Here is a 23,979-nt window from a genome sequence, read left to right as displayed (position 1 = left end):
ACACACACACACACTTCTCAGTGCCCTTTTTAATTAGTGGTTACTTGAAAGTTTCTCAGTATATCGACATTTACTGAAAATAATCAGTAAATTATTATTCAACTTTTTTTTTACAGTGGATGTGACTAAAAATAAAGGTCGCACATCTGTATTTCACATCAAATAACTCTCAACCATAACTGTTTAAGCCTTTTTATTCTTAAAACCCACTTAAACATTGACCAAAAAAAGAGACGTTTTTATAAAGTACATTTTTGGCTGCTTGTGCGTTAGACGACGTGGCTTTAAGGCCTCATCTCAAAGAGCAGGAAACCGTATTATTCAAAAGTCTCTTCCAAACACTTTCATTCGTGACATTTCAATCCAATTAAATGTGTCACAAAAGAAAAACAACAAAAGAGTCATCTGGTCTCAATATGTTAATAAACCTTGTAAGCGAACTCTCTTGATCCATGCACACTGGCACCAAAATTAAAACATTCTGCAGAAGAAGGGTAGTACTGCAGTTTTTATTACAAAACCAACATGGTTTTTAACTTCTGCAAAGCAGCTTAAACTGATGTTGAACTAATACTACAGAAGTCCCTATAAATAAGTGATTACTCACTCAAACACGAAACTCAAATCCATCAGAGTCAGGATTTGAAGCTCTTCTGTAATATCTGATGAAAGACATATGCTCATTTTCAGTACTCATTTTGTTTCTGCCGTGCAATAAAAAGGTAATTGCATCAAAATGTTGACTTTTGTTCCTACGTTTATTTCTTACATTGCAGATGTTTCAGGAAATTCAAGTTGTATGAACGCTGAGGAAAAAAAAGTTTTAATTGTTAATTCATTAAATAAATAAAAATCTTGTGGCGGAAACCAGCCTCCATGAGTTTCACGCAGTGGATGTGAAATATGGAAATTTTACACATGGCTGAGGGAACTAAGGGTTTCTGAAATCAACGTGCGAGATCAATCTAATTTCAAACAAAAATAATGCCATTAAAAAGTACAATGGAAATAAAGTAGAAATGGTAAGGGTCATCTTATTGAAGTGAAAAAACAACCAATATTTACAGAAAAAAACTTACATTAATTCAAATATGAACACATGTCAGTGTCACATGTGCACTGCACATCGAACTGATGGCCAAATGTCCAGATGTGCCACACTGCTTACAAATGTGTTTTTGTCACACTGGCAGTAAATACTGTAAACTGGATTTGCATGCATTCTCCTCTAACCTTGAGGTTGTGTGAAGCAGAATGAATGTTACTGAATCGAACCGCACAGAGTGCTTTCTAACATCACTGGAGATCTTTATCATAGCCATCTGCGTCCAGCAATATTTGCAAATGCTTCTTTTACAAATCACACGTGTAGTCCCAGTTTTCACCTGAAAAAAGAAAAAGAAAAACACGTGATCTTAAAGGTGATACTCTAATACTACTTATTTATCAACACAGAACACACTTAGCAAAATACACTACAGTTCAGCCGTTTTGAGCTTTTGAAAGGCACTTATGGTCCTCAAGGTTACAAAAATACAGTAAAAACAGTAAAATTGGAAATTATTTCTAAATATTTCTTAAACTTTTTCAAATTTAATTTTTAAATGTCATTTATTAATCTGAAAGCAAATCGGCCATTATTCAGTGTTTTCCTTAAGAAGTCATTCTGATACTTATGCTGATTTATACATTTCGTATTATTATCAGTGTTGAAAGCAGTTGTGGAAACTAATATTATTTGGATTAATAGAAAATTAATTTAATAATAATAATAATACTAATAATAAATTTTTATTATTATTATAAATGTCTTTACTGTCACTTCTGAGCAAATGAATGTGTCCTTGCTGAATAAAAGTAATTTCTTTTTCACACACAAAATTACACAGATGTACAGACCCAAAACAACTGAACCATAGTGTGCATGAAAACACATAGCAAATGAAACCTAGATTTCTACATTTTCAGCACAAGTTCAACACTCACTAACTGATGCTTCCCTTGAAAAACAGCACTATTAAAAAAAAAAACATCTGGTTTCATTGTAATGCAATTGAATAATCACTAGAGGGCAGAGGGAGTACTTAGCAAAGTGAATAAAATTAAACTTTCTTGACTTACAGACAACCCTGCTTCGAGTCATAATGAGCAACTTTATATCATTATTACATAACGTTTTTTATATTTTGATAACTTTCCAAATTCAATACGCTTTTTCAAGCAATGCCTGGAATTTTTGTAATGGTTTTTTCCATAAATGTGATTCACTGACAAAGTGATAGTAAAGGAATTCTTCCCAGTAAGTGACACCTCCACTGTTCTGCACTGATTTTGGGAAAGTATTTCTAAAATTCTTCAGAATGGATTTCAACACGGCCAGGAATCCACCAATACCGCAGTGGACACTCGAGTCACACTTTCATACGTCTACACCAGCGGATGATGTCGCTTTAAATGCTCAAGCTCTTTAAATCGGGTGGATTCTGATTGGCTGTCAAAGTAATACCAACCAACTGCTTCGTTATTGTTATCATTATAGCTGTGGGCTTCCCTATTCCCATAAAACGGTTATTAAAACATTACAGCTATCATTACACTCACTGTCTAGTAAGGCCAGTCAGCCAGAAAAAAATGGAAGACTAGTTCTGAGAAAACACTTTATTTTTTTAAAAGAAGCAACTTGGTATTTGGTCACTTTTTTATTTATTTATTTTTATACATTTTGAAGCATTTTGGGTTGCGTTACACTCATATTAATAGCTGAAAAGATTAAAATATTTAAAACATAGCTATGCTTTCAGCTGATTTTGTGTGTACCGCACATGCTGCTAAATGCGAGGAAAAGAGGTAGTGACCTTTCAGCTAAGTTCAATTTTTCATATTAATGTACAAAGGGCCTCATTTTGTTAATACCAATGGCTTTGGCTCAAAGTTAAACATAATCTTAAATCCTGACATTTCGCAAGCGAGACAGAATGTTAGTAATCAAATGGAGGCGAGGGAAGGAATCGTGCAGCACGTAGAAAGAGCAGCTGTAACAGACTCCAGATGTGAGCGACGGAGGGCTCGCGGAGGTCACTGCCAGTGCAGCTGAAGTCTGGGCCTGACAGCACTGGAATGGCCAGATTCATGCTGTGGTCTGACCATGCTAGCTCTAGATGGGCTGTGTGACGGGGATTTGGGTTGAAGGAACCACTGGAGTGACAATGTAAATTCTTCAGAACCCGCTGTCTGGCAAGCTGGGGTTTTGTATATCCATGTTCGGGGAAAGTCTGACTATACCGAGTACAAGAGAGCCAAGTCATTTGTTTGGAAGTGGAATAAAATGCTGAATGCTGCTTTTGTTTGCTTTAGGCTAGAACCTTCTGAGCATTTCATGCGAATGCCTCGTTTATGCTTCAACATAATGAAATGCACATAACACCCGATACCACCGAACCATCCCTGCTGGAAAATCCGGCTTAAGATGGTAGCGGGTTATTACACACAGCAGCTTAAAGTCAACGTGAATTGCAATTTGTAAGCCATTTTATTTCAGTTATGTGACATTAGCATATTAAACAGGACAATCAACTAAAAAGAAATAGGTGAGACATGATTTTATCCACTGGGAATCGATTGGATCGTGAAAAACTGACTGTTTGCTAAAACGATTAATAGTTATTTGTTAACTACATTAACACTGAGATCAATCATTAGTTATGATGAGCTAACAATGAACAATACTTTGTGTTAATTATCATACGACAAGATATAGAAGTCTGTCATTTTCACCCATAGATCCAGTTATGTTATTTTAAAGAAACATTACAGGGTCTTCTTTTTTTATTTTTTGTTGTTTTAAAAAACATGCACAGATGAATTGCTCACAATACGATCTATAACATGAATTTAGGAGATAAGTTCAAATTTAATTTCCTGTCGACAAATGCATCCTTATTATAGTGTTACCACCAAAACAGAACCTAAATAGCATGTTTGGTGCTGTTGGTTAACATTGTCCAATAGCCCTCTCAGCTTAAGTGACGTCGCTGGAAAAGGCATAGAATGTGCAAGTTATTACATTTGATGAAAGATTAGGATGAAAATGTTTTCTTTGGAATTACCGCCATCGGTGAATCATTAACAATACGACCAAGAACAAATATTAAGATAAGGTTCATGTTGACTTTAAGGTGGTCAAGATGGTCTTTGGAACAAGGTCGAGCAGCTAATAACCAGCTTTTACACAATAAAAACCAGTTTGGCCTGAGCCGCTCCAGGAGGAATTGCTCATGTCTGAAACTAACACTAAATACGCCTGATAGGTTTAAAACATGCTTCAAATGACCGTCAGCAACCAACCTGTTTCAGACAGGGAGATATCCATCACCTCAGGCCTGCTGAACTTTAGAAGAAGTTCTTGATGAGTGGAGTAACCAGTTTCACCCACAGCTTTACACGGCGGTCTGGCTGATTAAACGTGGAGTTTGACACTTGCGTTGAACTCTGGTACAACATCTCCTGCTCCTGGATAAGACAGAACACAAGATTTGACTTAAACTATCTAGATTTTTTAAACCTTGCTATCTTAAGTGCTGTGTCATCTCAGACCAAGATTACTACAGAACTGATTTTAATTGATCTGTTATCAGCTGATAAGTGAAGATTACAGGTACCTGACATTTCACAAACTATAAAAACTGATGACAGTTAGACTTTATAGTAGCCTCTGTTCCCAGAACGACCAATAAAGATTAATGTTTATGGAACATCCTTTATATGCAATGCTGTTTGAGATAAGAAAGATAAATGGACCCCCATTGCTTTCTAGTAAAATAAAAGCTACGATGTTAAAGACACTACCATTAAAGTGATAGTTCACCCAAAAATGAACATTCTGTCATTAATGAGTCGCCCTCATGTCGTTCCAAACCCGTAAGGCCTTCATTCATCTTCGGAACACAAATTAAGATATTTAATAAGATATTATTAGGTTGAATACCGTATTTTTTCTGACTATAAGTCGCACCTGAGTATAAGTCGCATCAGTCCAAAAATACACCATGATGAGGAAAAAAACATATATAAGTTGCACTGGACTATAAGTCGCATTTATTTAGAACCAAAAAACAATAGAAAACATTACCGTCTCCAGCCGCGAGCGGGCGCTCTATGTTCTCAGTGTAGACTACAGGACAACTGAGCAGTATAGAGCGTAGAGGTCTTCACGGGTCCAAAAATTCTTGCCCGAACCCGACAGAGACCCGTAATGTACTACACCGAACCGACCCGGACCCGTCTAATATTTCAAAAGCTGGACCCGGACCCGTGTAGATCCGGGAAATGTCTACCCGGACCCGACCCGGACCCGTATATTATTTGAAATATGGACTCGAACCCGCCGGGACGACACAGACCCGACTGGACCCGACGTTCACATATTCCACCTTAAATTGCTATTACAAGTAAATAAACCTGTTGCGAAGAATACAGCTTTTTGTCTTACCTAATTTACAGAGCCGTAGTCTCTCTTCCTTGTACCTGACTGCCTGTGATGCTACAATCCTCCGACAAGAAAGTTATTCATGTTATTCCTCTCGTTATTCCATGTCCAAGCTGAATCCACTCATTATTTCAGCTTCAGAAGTCCACTTGATGTCACGGTGACGGATGACAAATGCTACTGTGCACATGTACATTCTGACTCGAGTTAATTCGCATAATAACTTAGACTGTTTGCCTTTTGAACTATAATAACGATCGCTCGTGCAATGCCATGGCCGCGGACGTTATTTATTTACTTGATTATTTATTCATCTGATCTCTGTGCTCTCTGCTCTGCATCGAGTCTGAATCTGAACTACTAAAACTTTAAGATTAAACGGTTCATTTATAATATTATAAATGGGAGAAAATGTAAAACGCGGTTTGGCAGTCGAAGTGTCCCTCACTGATTGCCATAGAAACATGAAATGCGCTCGAGACTGCACATGCGTGCTAGCTGTATCAACCTAAAATGCTTTAACGCAATTTGAGCGTAATAGAAAACATTAATGTGACAGTTCACCTCAGATTGTGTTGCTGATTTGAAATATATTAAATGTGTGCGAGCGAGAAAGCGATTTTAGAAGTTGCAAGTTACAAAAAACACAAGCAGTCTTTGATCACGGCCGGGTGTTCTTCGAGTCCGATGACTCCGATCGGCGATCGCACGGGTATTACACACAATGTTAAACAGACCCGGGACCCGAGGTAATAGATTCGGACCCGACCCGGACCCGGCTGATGATTTAAAATATAGACCCGAACCCGTACGGGTCCCGGGTCGGGTCCGGGGTCGACGGGTCTCGGGTGCACTGTGAAGACCTCTAATAGAGCGCCCTCTCGAGGCTGTAGATGGTAATGTTTTCTCTTGGTTCATTTGTCTTAGTTCATGTCAAATTAATTTTGATAAATAAGTCGCACCTGACCATAAGTCGCAGGACCAGCCAAACTATGAAAAAAAGTGTGACTTATACTCGGAAAACACGGTAATTAATTTTTGGTTGAACTATCCCTTTAAAGATTTATAGAGCAGGGTGATAACATAAATTGGTCTACATTCATTTAAACTGCAATAAAACAAATCACTTGAAACAATGTGTGGAGCACAGCTGTGTTTCCCGTAAGCCCCAACAGTGACCAGCCATTAACTTCACAGTTAGTACTAACAACTATTAAAACACATCACAACCCAAGATTTATGGGGTCCTGTAGGAAACAGTGGAAGTGCAGAGGAAGTCCAACCTGTCGCAGTTGCATCTGGAGTTCCTCATTCTCTGTTACTATGGCAATCTGAGCCTCCAGATCCCTGTGCACAGAGCGATAGCCGAAATTTGGGGAGCCAATGAGAGTGAGGCAGGGGCGTTCTCTTCCTCCCACATAATACCACAGACCTGTGAAGAGTAGAGAAAAATACCCTGATATGTAACTTTTCAGACCAGTAATAGTGATAATTGCTTCATATTACTGTACAATTGTTTATTATGACTCAAACCACTCTAAAAATATCCTTGGTGCCTTCAAACTGACAAATATGCAGATAAGGCAGATGCTTCAGAGCAGCTGATAGTGTCAGTATCTATGTTTCCTGGTCATGTGGGTTTAAAAGGAGTGGTGTCCATACAACAGAAAACATTTCATTTTCACAGTCAACAATGCATGACTACACACTAGAGGAAAAAAACAAAACCAAAATGTCAGTCCAATCATGTACATAAACTAAACAGATGTTCTATTAATAGGCAGCAGGAATTACTTGCCTCTTCAAACACTTGCCAAACATAACCACCCTGGCCTGAGGTGCTGAAACACTCATCATCGTGTGACACTCATCGTGTGACACTCATCAATACTTCAAAATTAATTCCGGAGGACTTCCTTACGCACACAAATCCAGGAATTAACCTTCATACATGATTATAAATGCCTTTATGCTTAATCAGATTAAATTCAAGTTCACAACACAATCCATGAACTGTTTTTTCATTGTCATGGCATTGGGTAATTTTATTATAGACCACGTTGTTGATCATAAACTAGTGGTTAGGGTGAATTTGTAACTTCAATAAATGTATACATTTGCTTAGAAAAGGATGCATTAAATCAATCAATTTTTACAAAAACAATTTTATATAAAAAGGTATTCTTTTCAACTTTCATTTCATCAAAAAAATCATATATTTTTTTTTTTATCATGGCTTCTAAAAAATATTAAGCAGAACAACTGATAGTGATAGCAATCATTACTGTAGAATGATTCCTGAAGGATCATGTGACATGGAAGACGTGAAAAATGACTGCTGAAATTTAGCTATACCATCACAGGTATAAAGTACATTTTAAAACATAGTAAAAGTACAAAACTGTCATTTTTTAAATTGTAACAATAATAATAATTTTCATAAAATCTCTATTTTTAATTCAATCAAGTAAAATGCATGATGCTTGAGCATAAGAGACTTTTCCCAAAAGCATTCTTTTGAAAAGAAAGTGCAATTGGTCCAAAATCTTCTGCCTCCTGGCATTTGACAAGTTCTTCGCGCTGTACACTTGAACATTTATCTCAATGGTTTTGACATGTGACTCCACTTGAAGTAAACAACCTACTTACTGCCAAATTTGAACGGCTGCCAAAAGAAAAACACGCTTTTTGGTGACAGAAAGGTATAGTTACGGCATGACACAGTGCAAAAGTCTTAAATTAAATCCACCTCACTGTCTCTATCCTGAGGTGCCACGTGGGCCTCGTGTAGGTTGAAGGCCAGCGTCAGAACGGCATGCTAATGATCATTTATTCTCTCTGTAGCTCAGCTGCGGGGACCTCTGCACCCTGTCTGTTCCCACTTCAGCTCCACTGTTTACAAGAAATGACGGCATGACAAGTCTTTATCTAATAAGCCAGACTTCTCAACAGGAGCTTGAAATTGAATTCCACTGACGCTGCTCAGGTTTTGTCCAGCCTCTATATTTCTCCAGACGACACTATTTTATTCTGTCCCTTCATGTCAGGGGCTTTATTAAAGTGTATGAGGAAACTCAGTTAAAGCCATATGAACAACCACGTCAAATTTATAATGAATTCATGCATTTTTAAAGCAAACTAAAAATCACTCACAGTTCAAACACACAGCAGTTTGAGAAATAACACAGTGGTGATCGAGTTGCTTTTGGCTCAGTAGTGCATTTGATAAATAACATACTGAAACAGTAAAGCTGAAATAGCTTAACATCCAACAACAGCCAGAAAACGTGGCCAAAGCATACCTCTGGTTTACAGGGAAAACATCACATGTGTCTGGCAGCCTCTGTGTCCTGGAGCTGTCCAGGAAGCGCTCTTGAGGCTATTCAATCAGAGGTGCTGGGAAACCTGCGCTGCGCATTAAATTATGAGCTTTCCTGTTACACCCAATTTTTGGGAACTGGGCTGATCCACTTCAGTGCTTAAAAGAAAACAGTGCAGAAGATAAACACGTACCTTTAGCATGAAATGTCCAATCTGGGCGATGGTATTCATGCAAGAGGACACGACTCTGCTGACCCAGCTGACACACCTGAAACGAGCACGATGATTAAGAAAAACCAACAACACAAGAACAAACGTTAAAAAAATAAATATTCTGATGGTTATAAAACAGCAGGACTTAAACCCTGCTAATTCAGTGCATTTGTCTCTGCAACACAATCCACAGAACAAACAATTATAAACTGCAAAATAGTGATAATTTCGTTAAAAGAAAACTACAGTATGACGGAAAGATGGCAGAGACAACACTGTCATTTATCACTATCTAAAACACTAATAATACTATTTAACCCAAAATTTTCCTATATAAAAAAAAGTTTTCATACTTGGGTTTGCCAGATGTCAAGAGCTGAAACCCCTCTATAAGCGCTTCTCTCTTAAAAGGACACTTTTCAGTTTGATTTTTAACAAACCTGGCAACTATTCACATGCACCCATTCTTACTATGGAAAAAATGTTGAAACAGCTAAAAACAGCAACAAACATGTAGGTTAGAGTATATTAATCTACAGCAGGAGGACGTCTTGGAGGGCCGGTGTCCCGTAGAGTTTAGCTCCAACTTGTCTTAACAAACCTACCTGGAAGTTTCTAGTATGCTTAGTGAGAGCTTGTTTAGCTGGTTCAAGTGTGTTTAATTAGGGTTGGAGCTAAACTCTGCAGGACACCTGGGGCCTGTACCATGATGGTAGCTGAACAAATTCAGATTTACAGAATTAGTTTTCAGTTGACAAAACCAAACCTCTCCAATCCGGTTTTGTTGGTACCATGATGCTATTCATCAACTTTCTTTGTCAACTCAGGCTTTGATTCTGAGTCTTGCTGAGTGCGTGCACATGAATGTGTGACATCACTGGCGAACAGCCAATCACGAGCCTTGCAACACAAAGCAAGTTTGTTTTACTTCTTGCGAGAGACCCAGCGAGATTCAAAACTAAAGGTTAAAGGTTTTGCTAAAGGTTAAGAGATTGAAGAATAAAAAAAGGAGGACAAATAAAATAAATAATCTTGCTCTATCAGTGCAGTGACAAGTGAAACTTGTTAACTTAGTTTATACATTTGAAAATATATAGTGATAGAGAATTGAATGTGTAAGGTCAGATTTTTTATTTATTTTTTTTAAATAGTGCAATATTTTGATACTACAGCTTATTAATATTACATGATCTGTATACATTAATATTTAAAATAAATGATTTATAATAACTGTTAAACTAAAATTGCTTGTGTGTAAAATATAAATATAAATAATAATAATAATAATAATAATAATATGACTCACAATAATTACATGAGTCATAAAATGACTCTGTAATTATCATTAAAAAATTATATATTTTTTAAGCATTATTGACCTTTAATTTGGAGCAAGATAAACTGGAGTGACTTTGTGTCAGAAATGTGTCACTTCTCTCACATCTGATAACCCAGAACATAACCTGCCCCGGAGCAGGTTAGCCTTGGAGTGTAAGTTACTACAGCAATGAATGCCAATGCTAAAAGCCAAGCCACTTACGTGGTACCTAAAACCCAGGATTGGTGCAAACTAACCTGAAACTTACCTGACTAGCCAGCTAATCTAGTTTCATGGTACAGGCCCCAGGCCTCCAGGACCGAGTTTGAACACCTCTGATCTACACCGAGACATTCTTCTCAAATGAAAGTGTAAAACGGTGTCTGTGTTCGTTCAAAATGGTCGTTTGCACTGTTGGCTGCAACTAAATCTGCCATCAAACCTTCACACCGACTAACTGTAATAAATCCAAACATGGATCTCAGGTGATTGAGGTTGCCAAATAAATGCATTTATGCAACCTCTGTGCCACAATACAAAGTCTTTTTATTGTTGTTGTTTTAATAGAATGAAATTGCCACTGTTTTATCTTTTGAGTTTTACCAGTTTTCATAATGCAGAGAGTGTGTTTGTGATAATAAATCCGGAAACTAGATGAGGTGAAATTAACCATGTGTATGTTGAAAGGTAAAAGGGACACTGAACACTTGAATAATGGCTGCTGAAATTTCAGATTTGCCATTACAGGAATAAATTACGCTTTAAATGATAGTTAACAAAAAAAGTTTTAAAAATGGCAAAAAAAATTTGGACCAAATGAAGGTAGCTTTCAAAAACATTATAAACCCAAATTGTAAACTTTTGAACTCTAGTGTATATCACGATTTACTGCAATATTCTTAAATTGATCATCTAGAATGAAACACTTTTTAGACACAAATCAAATGATTATAATTTATTTTTTTAAATTATGAGAAGTTTGGCCCGAGTACAAAAAAAAAAAAAAAAAAAAAAAACATTTTAAATATTTTGGTGGTTATAAAATAGCCAATATACTATATGCAACAGTAAGCTCACAAATCAGTTGAATTATATGTTAACGTGGCAATTTGTAATAGTGCCGGGCAACCATAAAAAAAACCTATTGTTACATTATGTCTATACTAGACGTGGGTGGCATGACAAAAATAATTGCTTCTTTTATAAATGACAGAGTTGTCTCCACTTAAGTGTTCATCTCTGTCAACACAGGTATTTACACATCATACTGCCCAGCCCTGTGTTAAACTGTAGAAAAAATGCACACCTTATTGTAGAACTGTTGGGCGAGGTGAACGTAGGCCTCAGGAATTGCTCCTGCTACTCCTTTGGCTCCAAAAAACCCATTTACCTCTGGGGAGGCCATGAGGATACGGTAGTCTGCAGCCGCACCTAGCACCAGCTGCATGTAAGTGAGCGTCAGGTTGAAATAACCCGATGTCAGATAGACGACTGAGTCTCCACCTGCCTCTGTGAGCAGTCGTTTGGTTACTTGTTCATCCAGATGAATGCCAAGGGGCTTCATTTGCACAAGTGGAAAGATCCAGGTGTCATTTGGCACCGTTCCCTCCGAGTCTGGGACCTCTGAGCATTCTGCCTCCAGCATGGTCTGCCTCACACGGGCCGTGTTCACCACCTCCTTGATCCGTCTCTGTGCCAGTACAGAAAAGTCGGCTCTGTTACCTGTTAGACCACAGAAAGAGCACATCTTGAACACTTGAAATGCTTAAATGTTGGACACATTTAGACTGTGTTCCAAAAACTATTCAGCTGCCAACATAGGCAGCATTTCAAGCTCAGTTGCACAGATCACAATAATGCACTGTGTTGAGATCAGTGACTAAAAGCATACAAAACAGCATTAAAAGCTAAATTATGATTATAAATATATTTCCTTCACTTAAAACAAATACAGATACAAATAGATTGATAAAGTTAAATTGGACTATTTTATCTGACATTTCTGTGAACTCAGTACATATTTTAGCTTATCGTAGTTTGGGGTAGGTTAGATTTGAATGTTTTTTTATGCTCACAAAGGCTGCATTTATTTGATCAAAAATACAGTAAAAACTGTAATATTGTGAAACATTAGTTGAAGTTAAAATAAACATTTCTATTACTATCTATTTTAGGACGTAATTTATCCCAATGATGGCAACGCTGAATAATCAATACTCCTTAATCCAGACCTCATTGTCACATGATCCTTTAGAAATTATTTTAATTCGTCAAGTTGGTGCTCAGGAAACATTTATTATTATCAATGTTAAAAACAGACGAGCTATTTAATATTTCTGTGGAAACAGATACATTTTTTCAGGATTTTTTGTTTGATGACCAGAACATTCAAAACATTATTTAAAATAAAAATTACAAATGTGACCCTGGACCACAAAACCAGTCATTAGTAGCACAGGTATATTTGTAACAATAGCCAACAATACATGATAGGGGTCGAAATTACTGATTTTTTTCATGCCAAAAAGTATTATTATGTTAAGTAAAGGTCATGTTTGATGAAGATATTTTGTCAATTTCCTACCGTGAATATATCAAAACTTTATTTTTGATTAGTAATATGCATTGCTAAGAACTTCATTTGGACAACTTTAAAGGCCATTTTCTCAATATTTAGATTTTTTTTTGCACTAAAATACAACTAGTTGTATCTCGGCCAAATATTGTCCTATCCTATCAAATCTGCTTATTTATTCAGCTTTCAGATGATGTATAAATCACAATTTCAAAGAACTGACCCTAATTACTGGTTTTATGGTCTTCACATCACAGTATTTATTTCCTTACTATAGAAGTCAATGGGGACCAGCAAACAGTTTGGTTCTTCGAAATATCTTCTTTTGTGTTCAACATAAGAAATGTATACAGGATTGGAACGACATGAGGGTGAGTAAACGATGACAATTTTCATTTTTGGGTGAACTATTCCTTTAAGAGGTTCTATTTTAGTTAGCATAGCAGCATAACTTATTAGGTTTTGAAAAGGTGCTGTGCGTCAATCAAGGTAAAATACCTGACAGTAATGATAAACAGAACTGATCTAAACAGGTTGTTTACACTTGTTTGAACAGGTAAGCAAGCGAAATGACATGCCATCCATTCCCCTCCAATCCAATCCATTCTATCAGGTATTTTCTCATGCGAGATCCTGAAAATGCATGATCAAAACCTCAGAGACACAGGTCAATAACTGCTGACCGTCTGGAAAGGTGCTCTGTCAAACCCTGGCGCCTCTGCTAGACATAATGTGCCACGGTGAGTCATAGCAAGAGAGATAATCTGTAAATAATTAATTAGCTTCAGGGCAGAACACTGCATGTTGGTAATGTATGACAGAAGACTGCTGCTCCATGGTGTCTTAGCTTATTTGGTTAACACGGAAAATGTGCAGCAAGGGCCACCAGGAATATTCAGTTTGTTAAATGCAGAGAACAAGAAAATGTGAAAGCCTCTGCAAATATGCGTGGACAGCGGAGAACAAATAAACGGCCCTTTAAAGCAGGATAGGGGCTTTCCCCACAGATGCAAAGCCAGCCACCCCAAGCCTCCAGGTCCAAACACATCCAGTTAACAGGGCCACGAAGTTTAGCGGCTCTTTCCGACAAACTGTAGGATCCAATTACTGGAGATACAGGGGCAGGACCGAACTGCAGACTCAGCGGAAAAGCTTCTCAATGGACCAGCGTTCTAGTAACTCTTACTGGAAGATGAGGTTTTTTCTTTGAACATATACATTCGCAGATGAGCTGCATAAAGAAATGTCACCCTGACTCGAGTGCATGTGCTTTTCGTCTGATATTGTCCTCCTTTTACCGTCATACATGACTATTCTCACTGTTGGCTATCAGTCCATCATTTCCCGTCGACCTCATTGTCTTGACAGACTGTATCAAGGTCCAAATAGCTCCTTCCCGAACCTATCATACTCCTGCATCTCTCCTTTCCTACCCTCTCAGCACAGATCACTTACCACCAGTAAGGTGACATCATTGCACTATTTCTGGGATCTGTGACAAACTGTGGCCCCGCTCTACCACAATTATGTCATCAAACGGCGCTGGGTTACGGATATGGAGTGAAGCTGAATGAGCATAATCACTCATTCACTCGCTGAGCCTGGGGAGTGTAAGACACACAGAGTCATGGCTGAAGCTCAGCATCACAGAGACCTGAGGCTAGCAAGTAGGCTCCGAGCTTCCTGTTACTCAATGTGTTACCACAATTCTGGTGTTACAAGAAAACGAGTGACTTACCATCATTACCTCTGATTCATGTCTGTCAGAGCGGGTAGAAACCACAAGTGTCAATCATCTCTCTTATCAGGAATACGTTATGGCCAAAAAATGCTGATGAAGTTGTTTGATCACTTGCACTTAAGACAGTGGCTGCTCTGAATAAATAATAGATATTCATTCCACATGGCCCATTTTAACCAACTGATACACGTGACAGTGTAGCAATGAGCCACTTTGCATGAATAAAAATTAAAACAGAAACTATTTTATACTATGAATATTCCTTCATTAATTACAAAAACTGTTATATCTTCAGTGCATGTCCACAGCAACTATTTTAAAATTTATTTATTTATTATTACCTTTTTTTTTTTCATATTTGGTTAACAGGGCCAGGGCCATTTTTGCATTTACCTCTTTTATTTTATATATATATATATATATATATATATATATATATATATATATAACATAACAAGATGTTTGTCTTAAAATATATATATATATAAAATAGATTCCAAAAAAGTTGGGACACTGTATAAATTGTGAGTAAAAAAGTAATGGAATAATTTACAAATCTCCTAAACTTATATATTATTCACAATAGAATATAGATAACATATCAAATGTTGAAAGTGAGACATTTTTAAATGTCTTGCCAAATATTGGCTCATTTTGGATTTCATGAGTGCTACACATTCTAAAAAAGTTGGGACAGGTAGCAATGGGAGGATGGAAAAGTTAAATGTACATATAAGGAACAGCTGGAGGACCAATTTGCAACTTATTAGGTCAATTGGCAAAATGATTGGGTTTAAAAAGAGCCTCTCAGAGTGGCAGTGTTTCTCAGAAGTCAAGATGGGCAGAGGTTCACCAATTCCCCCAATGCTGCGGCGAAAAATAGTGGAGCAATATCAGAAAGGATTTTCTCAGAGAAAAACTGCAAAGAGTTTGAAGTTATCATCATTATCTACAGTGCATAATATCATCCAAAGATTCAGAGAATCTGGAACAATCTCTGTGCGTAAGGGTCAAGGCCGGAAAACCATTCTGGATGCCCGTAATCTTCGGCCCTTAGATGGCACTGCATCACAAACAGTAATGCTACTGTAATGGAAATCACAACATGGGCTCAAGAATACTTCCAGAAAACATTGTTGGTGAACACAATCCACCGTGCCATTCGCCGTTGCTGTTTAAAACTCTATAGGTCAAAGAAGAAGCCATATCTAAACATGATCCAGAAGCGCAGGCATTTTCTCTGGACCAAGGCTCATTTAAAATGGACTGTGGCAAAGTGGAAAACTGTTCTGTGGTCAGACAAATCTAAATTTGAAGTTCTTTTTGGGAAACTGGGACGCCATGTCATCCAGACTAAAGAGGACAAAGACAACCCAAGTTGTTATCAGCGCTCATTTCAGAAGCCTGCATCTCTGAAGGTATGGGATTGGATGAGTGTGTGAGGCATCGGTAGCTTGAAAGGCACCATCAATGCTGAAAGGTATATCCAAGTTCTAGAACAACATATGCTCCCATCCAGACGTCGTCTCTTTCAGGAAAGACCTTGCATTTTCCAACATGACAATGCCAGACCACATACTGCATCAATTACAACATCATGGCTGTGTAGAAGAAGGATCCGGGTACTGAAATGGCCAGACTGGAATAGAGATCTCTCACCCATAGAAAACATTTGACGCATCATAAAGAGGATCATGCGACAAAGAAGACCTAAGAAAGTTGAGCAACTAGAAGCCTGTATTAGACAAGAATGGGACAACATTCCTATTCCTAAACATCAGCGACTTGTCTCCTCAGTGCCCAGGCGTTTACAGACTGAAGAGGGGATGCCACACAGTGGTAAACATGGCCTTGTCCTAACTTTTTTGAGATGTGTTGATGCCATGAAATTTAAAATCAACTTATTTTTCCCTTAAAATTATAAATTTTCTCAGGTTAAACATTTGATATGTCATCTATGTTGTATTCTGAATAAAATATTGAAATTTGAAACTTCCACATCATTGCATTGTTTTATTCATAATTTGTACAGTGTCCCAACTTTTTTGGAATCAGGTTATATATATATAAAACAATTAATAGATACATTTTTAGACATTGTGTTTGAGTGCACTTTCAGGATTTTAAAGCCAAATTGAGTTCTTGGTTTGTAGTGGTGGAACAATGATATAAAGTTTCACTAAAGTAGGCCAGATTATGGTAGTTAGCTGCATCCTCCACAATCTATCACTCACAATCAGCCTCCAAGCTACAGAAGTTGTGTTTAGCATCTTATGAATGTGTTTGGGCTTTTAACTCACATAACTTTAATTCCTTTAGAAAGCATATACAAATGAATGCTATAATGAATTATTATTAAAATCCCCTCTCATTGTCTTACATCACTTTTTATATTTAAGGAAGCGGCATCTGTTTAAACAGATCCCTCTCTTTAAAAAACACTTACCTTTGTAGGGATGCACCATTCCCTCTATCATGTGCACACTGTTGTCAGGCTGCAGCTGCAGTGACACGTCGCCCACGGCTCCCACGAGTTCAGCAAAGAAATCAGCCACCTCCCCGCAGTCCTCCAGAAGTACATAGCGATCCTGACGATTGGTGAAGTAGGAGTCACTCAGATTGGCCCTGTATGAGATATGATCATATCACACTCAAGAGTGGGCGAACAAATATTCACCTCCTCCACTGAGCAGAGGCTGTTTGCATGAGCTCCATATGGTCTAAAAACAACCTAGAACCATGAAGAGCAATAGCTATGGGAATATTTTGAGAGAATTTATGGTATTCACATAGCAAGTATATTTTAGTTACGCAGCCATAACATGTGTTTGCAAGCGTGTTGTATCTGCTTTTGCTGTGACATATGTACTCGTACACACCCGCTAATGATGAGACTGTTGTCAAAAATGTATGCCTTGATGTGCTGCACCCCGATAGTTTCATTGAAGCGTTCGGGAACCAGAAGACGCAGCAGCCCCCGCAGGTCAGGTGTGTGGTACAGGGATACTCTCATCTGCTCGGGAAAACGCTGGAGCAGTGACATTAACATTGTGCGGGAATTGTGCGTACCTTTAGATTCAAACACAACAAAGGGGGAAATGAGAAGCAATGAGTCAGTGCATACACTTAATTAAGCGTTAAAGGGAAATTCACACTAAAAGTTAATGGAGGCTGCTGTCATGACAATGCAGTATTATATTATATAAGATTATATCATGTTATAGCAAGGTTTAGTTTTGTATTTTCTTTATTGAAGTAAATATGTAAAACAAATTTAAAAAAATTGGAACAAATATTTCCTTCCAATTCCTTCACAAGCAACAATAGCAAGCTATATAGCTTTGATACCAAAAACAAAAGATGTAAAAATAGTCCTTTTCAATTACTTTTCAATTACTTTTCAATTACTTTTTACTATTTGGACACTCAAAACTTGTGTAATGATTAATGAAAATTATAAATTAAATAAAAAATTATAAATTTTAACTTCCTACTAATCAAATAATCCAAAATATTAGCATTGATTCATTAAAAATAATAAGCAGCACAACTTTTTTTCAACACAAACAATAATAAGAAATGTTTCTTGAGCAGCAAATCAAAATATTAGAATTTGGATATTTGGATTCCTGAAGGATCATGTGACACTGAAGACTGGAGCAATGGCTGATGAACGTTTAGCTTTGCCGTCACAGGAATAAATTACATTTTAAAATCTATTACATTGAAAACAAAATTAAAGCCTAAAATAATTCTTTTAAAAAACATTTTAAAATAATACACAGCTACTGTTATGGCTTTCAAAGGAGAAATATGCTTTGAGAATGGGACACTGCTAACCAACCAAACACTAACCAAATCTTGACCCCTTGGTGCACTCATATTGGTAGGCGTCACATAACGTCACCGCTCATTTGCATAGAAGATGATATTGTGCGCATTGCTAACAGTTACAGTTACAGTGCAAAAAACCACCTCTCTCTTTCTGAACGCCTTGTCAAAAGGAGATCAAGCAGAACCTAAACAAATAAAATGAAGATCTATGCTGCAATATGATGCTTCAGTTACCATGAAATATTAGATTATGAATTCTTACAACATCACTGTGTGAGTTGTACAGCAACAGAATGACTAACAGTTCCTGTCAAGTAGTTTGCAAGGTAAAAGAAAAGGGGGGAAAAAACAGGGAGGAGGTCTGAACTCCAACCTACAATTACTAAAACTGGAAATCCTGCAAAATTACACCCATGCAATTATATCAAAAGACATGGCGTACATATGTTAGTCAGTGTTCGTAAAGGGAAAAACACATTAGCAGGGGATTTCCTGCAGGGATTATTTTCTTCTGATGGCTTCATAGGCAAGTGATCGAAAAGATCAAGCTATGTGCAAAATGCAGTTCAAAGGAAGTAAAAGAATAATACAGAGGTAGGTTTAAGTATAAGTAATAATGGAAGGCCTTGTTCACACAGTACACAATCTAATCTGGTTTTGAAATCAGATTTTTGGGACTGATGGTCTATACTGTCTTTTAATTAATGAAATCAGATCCATCTGATACATGTAGCAATGACTTCATAATTCATGAGATGCATCACTGTATTTTACACACAAATGGTGTGCCTGAAATTGATCAGTTAAGTCATTCTTTTCAGTGCGACCATAAATAAACAAACTAGTGAAAACCACTTATTGTGATTTAGATGTCTGTGTATGAAATCAAATGTTTTCATAGTTCAAACTACAAAAACTCCAAGGATTTGGGTTGGACATCCCCACTGCTGGGTGTCCAAACAAAGCCTGAGCATGTGTGTTTGAAATGTGTAAAAAAAAAAAAAAAAAAAAAAAAAAGACTAAAACAGACCTCTCGAGCCTCTGGTATAATCCAGCAGAAAAGACACTTTGAGATCAGGTGCATGATCTTCCTGTGAGCACTCTAATGCCTTTTCCATGCAATCCACCTTCAAAAGAAATTAGAAAGTCACTAAATACACTATACTATGAATAACTAAGTTTCTGCACCATTTTTTTTTTTACATTTTGATGTATTTCTGCTGCAGGAACCTTATGGCTTGTCTGGCTGGTTTTGCATGTTGATTTGAACAAGGAAATGCACTGTAGATACACTGAGATGGTGATTCAGCTTTTAGATTGAGATTTAGCAACACCACCAGATCAAATTCTGTTGATAAAATTAAATTCTGCTGAGTTCATTTTTCAGAATATGCTTGCATATCTGACTTTGGTTGTGACATGAGCTACTTACTGTTAATATGTCTTAATCTTACAGTGGAAAAACATTGAAGATGAGATATGTTAAACTTCCCTGAGCAGCTTCCTCTTATGTAAAATTCTTAATCAGGCCACAGTCTACTGCACAAAAACAGCCTTTTCTTCTTGGGCTATGTGTTATTTGCTGGTCAGCGACAGTAAACGTGTGCAGACAGGTTACATACGAGGTCTTGCTCTAGTGGTCCTGTGCCCAGATACAGTGATGCCATCACCACACGACTCTTGGCTGTCTTGATACGAACCTTGGCAAACAAGAAGAACAGAAAAACTGAATGAGAAACACTGAGAAAAGCTTTTTTTTTATTTTTTTATACAAGCTATATTATGACAAAACAAACTGATAAAAAAGACAATAAAACAATTTTCTACATAAACACAGCTAGACAACCTTCTGAAATTGAGAGAGAAAAAAAAAAGCATTTGACCAAAATTAAATTTTTAGTCTTACATTATTATTTTTTTTAGAAGCAACATGAAAATTTAAAGCTGTTCTCATGGCAAGATTAAACTACTTTAAATAAAAAGAAGAGACAAATATTATTTTATCATTTTTTACCACAATACAATAAACCTATTAAATATCTAACTACAGGAAAAACTCATAAAAATCATAAAACTAACAACAATAGATGAATTATGATGTTTAGAATGGACATTTGGCACAGATCCACCTGTTTTATTAAACAAAACATCCTCTTCTCGTAAGTATCAACCAATGTAATATATTTACATAATGACATATGTATATATAAATATGACTATAAATAGAAATGCACTAATTGGTGTTAGACAATATCTGTTAGTAATAAGATTTCAGAGATTTCTTTTTTACAACCGTATAGTCATATTTACTGGCAATTCAGTTCTCTGAAGGTGCAATCACTTGGCTTTCACCCGATAAATGCACACACACACACACTCACATACCTTCATAGCCTGATAAAACTCATTAGGCGAGTGAAGGATGCGTATGCGGCCCCCAGGGACCCTGAAAGCAGGTACATGATCAGCCATCCAGTGGAATCGAGAGTGGAGGCCCTGGACACCGGTGAAGCCTGGGGGTCTGGAGGAGGCCAGGGGGGCTGAGTCCGCCTCTGCCAGGAGAGGGGCCAAGAGCAGCACAGCGGACCTACATTATGACAGGAAGTGAAAGAGAATTAATGGGCGGAGAAAACCTTTAATCTGAATCCAAGACTGGCAAACCTCTTCCACTGTACACAATGAACTATTGTTTCTGTTTTAAGGTATTAGTAAATATTGTCAAATCTTGTAGCTGAAAAAATACTGAACTGATGCTTGGTATTTGTTTCCAGTTGGATCTAAAACAACATAATATAATAAACATAATATACACTATTTTAGTTTTTTTATGTCTTTTTTTGTGTGTGAAAGGCTGCATTTGTTTAATCAAAAAAGAAAAAAGCAGTTATATTGTAAAATATTATTAAAATTACTGTTTTCGGTAACACTTTAGAAAAGGCAACACCTATTAGTTGCTTATTAGCATGCATATTACCAGAATATTAGCCATGTATTAGTGCTAATTAAGAAAATATTAATGGCTTATTCTACTTGACCTTATTCTACATCCCTAATCTTGCCCAATACCTAAACCTAACAACTACCGTACCTTACTAACTATTAATAAGCAGCAAATTAAGAATTTATTGAGAGAAATGTTGTAGTTAATAGTTAACAAGTGTTACCTATTCTAAAGTGTTACCCTGTTTTCTATTTAAATATATTTTAAAAAAGCAGTTTATTCCAGTGATAACAAAGCTGAATTTGTCAGCAGCTATTATTCCAGTCATCAGTGTCACATGATCCTTCAGAAATCATTCCAGTATGCTGATTTGGCATTCAAGAAATCTCTCTTACTATTACAAATGTAAGATTTTGTGAGATGTAAGTAATGTAAGATTTAAGATTTTTAATTTATGATTTAAGGATTTTTTGGATAAGTAGAACGATCAAAACAATCTCATTTGATTTGATATTGACAGGTTTTTTTTTAACATTATAACTTTGTCACTTTGCAGAATGTATCTTTCTTTAAAAGACCCCAAATGGTGCACAGCAGGGTACTTTCAATTATTTTTGCAAATTAAAAGTCTAATATTTCTGTTAGTGCTCTTTTTTGCTTTAATGTTTGGACCAAAAAAAAAATTTGAAATAAAAAACACTTATAACACTTACATTTTTAAAAACAAATTGTATAATGGTAATTATTTTTGTGAAAATCTGATGTGAAATCGGAAAACAAAATATTTATTGTTGCTTCCTGGTTTTCAGAATAATAACTAACACATGAATACTTTTCAGCATTTCATTAGCACATGTAATTACACCAAAAACTAATGTTAGAGAGTCGCAATATAATATAATATATATAGTGCAATATAAACCAGTACATTTGAAAGTTGATTCTGAAAAAAAAAAAAAGATTTAACAACTCTTATTCTCAAAACTTGATTTCTAACTATTCAGAACAGGGCCCTAAGTCCAGCTCCAAATGCAACAGTGTTCTGAAGACAAAGGCAGTAATATGGTCTGTATGACACAGCATGAAGTCTCAAACGGCAACCCTTCACTCAGATCTACTGCCAAACACCAAGGTCACACTGAGTTCTCTACAGCCCAGACAGTGCTTTTCTTCACAGAACCCAGAGTCTCGCCGAACACTACAGTAGATCTCACATAACTCCTGAGAAAACAAAATGAAAAGAGGCGCCTCTGAGAGCGCCATGACCCTGCGGAGACTGAGCATAAAACAATGCGAAGGTCAGTCGTGGGTGAGTTTACGAATCTATTCAAGTTATCTATCTGTGTCTCTCAGATGTATCAAAACAAGACCCATGTTTCATGCCCTTTACAGATATCATATCGACCAATACAAGTGTAGAAATTTCAGGAAAAGGCCTCCACTTATATCAGATTGATTTGATTAAATCCACATTTTCAGAAGAATGCAAGCAGTGAATGGCTGCTTTGTAAACCAGTGCTTTAAAGTCTTCTTGAATGAACCTCTTTCATTGCAATGCACATCTGATAACAGAAAGAAAATCTGATCAACTAAAGGCCAACTTGGGCCACATTTTTCCTTAAGAAAAAGAATGCAATATTGGTTACATGATGGTTAACAGGAACAAATGTCCAAGAATTTGGTGTACAGCTGAGCTGTCAGATCATATATGCCTGAATAAGATTATTTTAATAAAATGAGGTGCTGACAAACCATATCTGATAATCTGCCTGTAGTCTCGGTTTATTTCGTTGACTTACTATCCAAATAACAAGCGTGCAGTTTAAGCGCTCATTGAAGGGTTAGATAACCCAAAAACAAAGGTTATTTCAATATCAATGTTATATTTAATCACCCTTATCCAGTTTCAGACTTGCAGGACTTGAATTTCCCCGTGGAACACAAAATAATATAATAAAAAGTAACCATTTACTTTCAAAACATTTTGGGGTGAACTATATCTTTAAGAGAAAAGACATAACGGTGTTTACTGGAAATACGCTAATGGATAGTAACGTTAGTAGAGTAAAAGCAGCAACCAACTTTACTGGTCAAATGTTTACGAATCGTATTCTCAAGCTCACTCTGACATTTCTAACTCCACAATTTAATTCATGATCTCTCCTTTACACAACCACAAGGTAACATTAGCCAAACACGCTTGACTTTGATATTACGCGATTTCTATCGACTGTCTTTGTGTAATGCAAACGACCGCTGTCATTTACCCTCTCCTCCGCTCATGTGTCCTGAAAAAGCGATAGGTTGTCCTCGTAAAAACCCAGGAGAGAGCAGGAGTATACCCAGAGAACACAAGTCTTTTCCATGTCATGGGCGCCGCCATGTTTTACTGCATTTTGAATGTCAAAACTTTATCTAAACACATAACGTTACCTTGGCTTGCACGCGACGCGACACAGACCCTTGTTCTAGTCTAAACCTGTACAGTCTATGGTGTAAACACGTATAATAAGAGGGCCTGCAGCGATGACAGGGTATAATTCTGCTTTTG

The 23,979-nt window shown here is 36.9% G+C and overlaps 1 protein-coding gene across 1 annotated transcript; it reads right to left on the bottom strand.

Annotated features, from left to right (window-relative positions):
* Positions 1-516: 516 nt before the first annotated feature.
* On the bottom strand, positions 517-23,837 carry LOC113111698 (CDP-diacylglycerol--glycerol-3-phosphate 3-phosphatidyltransferase, mitochondrial-like). The gene is made up of 11 exons (XM_026276705.1): positions 23,696-23,837; positions 20,873-21,074; positions 20,110-20,187; positions 19,518-19,614; positions 17,533-17,722; positions 17,100-17,278; positions 11,644-12,059; positions 8,999-9,074; positions 6,769-6,917; positions 4,345-4,509; positions 517-1,385 (listed from the first exon to the last, which is right to left on the bottom strand). The coding sequence occupies exons 1-10, from the start codon at positions 23,809-23,811 to the stop codon at positions 4,390-4,392; spliced, it is 1,623 nt and encodes a 540-aa protein (XP_026132490.1). The 5' UTR covers positions 23,812-23,837; the 3' UTR covers positions 517-1,385; positions 4,345-4,389.
* Positions 23,838-23,979: the final 142 nt, after the last annotated feature.

The sequence above is a fragment of the Carassius auratus genome, chromosome 12 (assembly GCF_003368295.1).
Source record: "Carassius auratus strain Wakin chromosome 12, ASM336829v1, whole genome shotgun sequence".
NCBI lineage: Eukaryota > Metazoa > Chordata > Actinopteri > Cypriniformes > Cyprinidae > Carassius > Carassius auratus.
The sequence above is the reverse complement of the archived record's forward strand: the minus strand, read 5'-3'. Positions and strand labels throughout refer to the sequence as shown.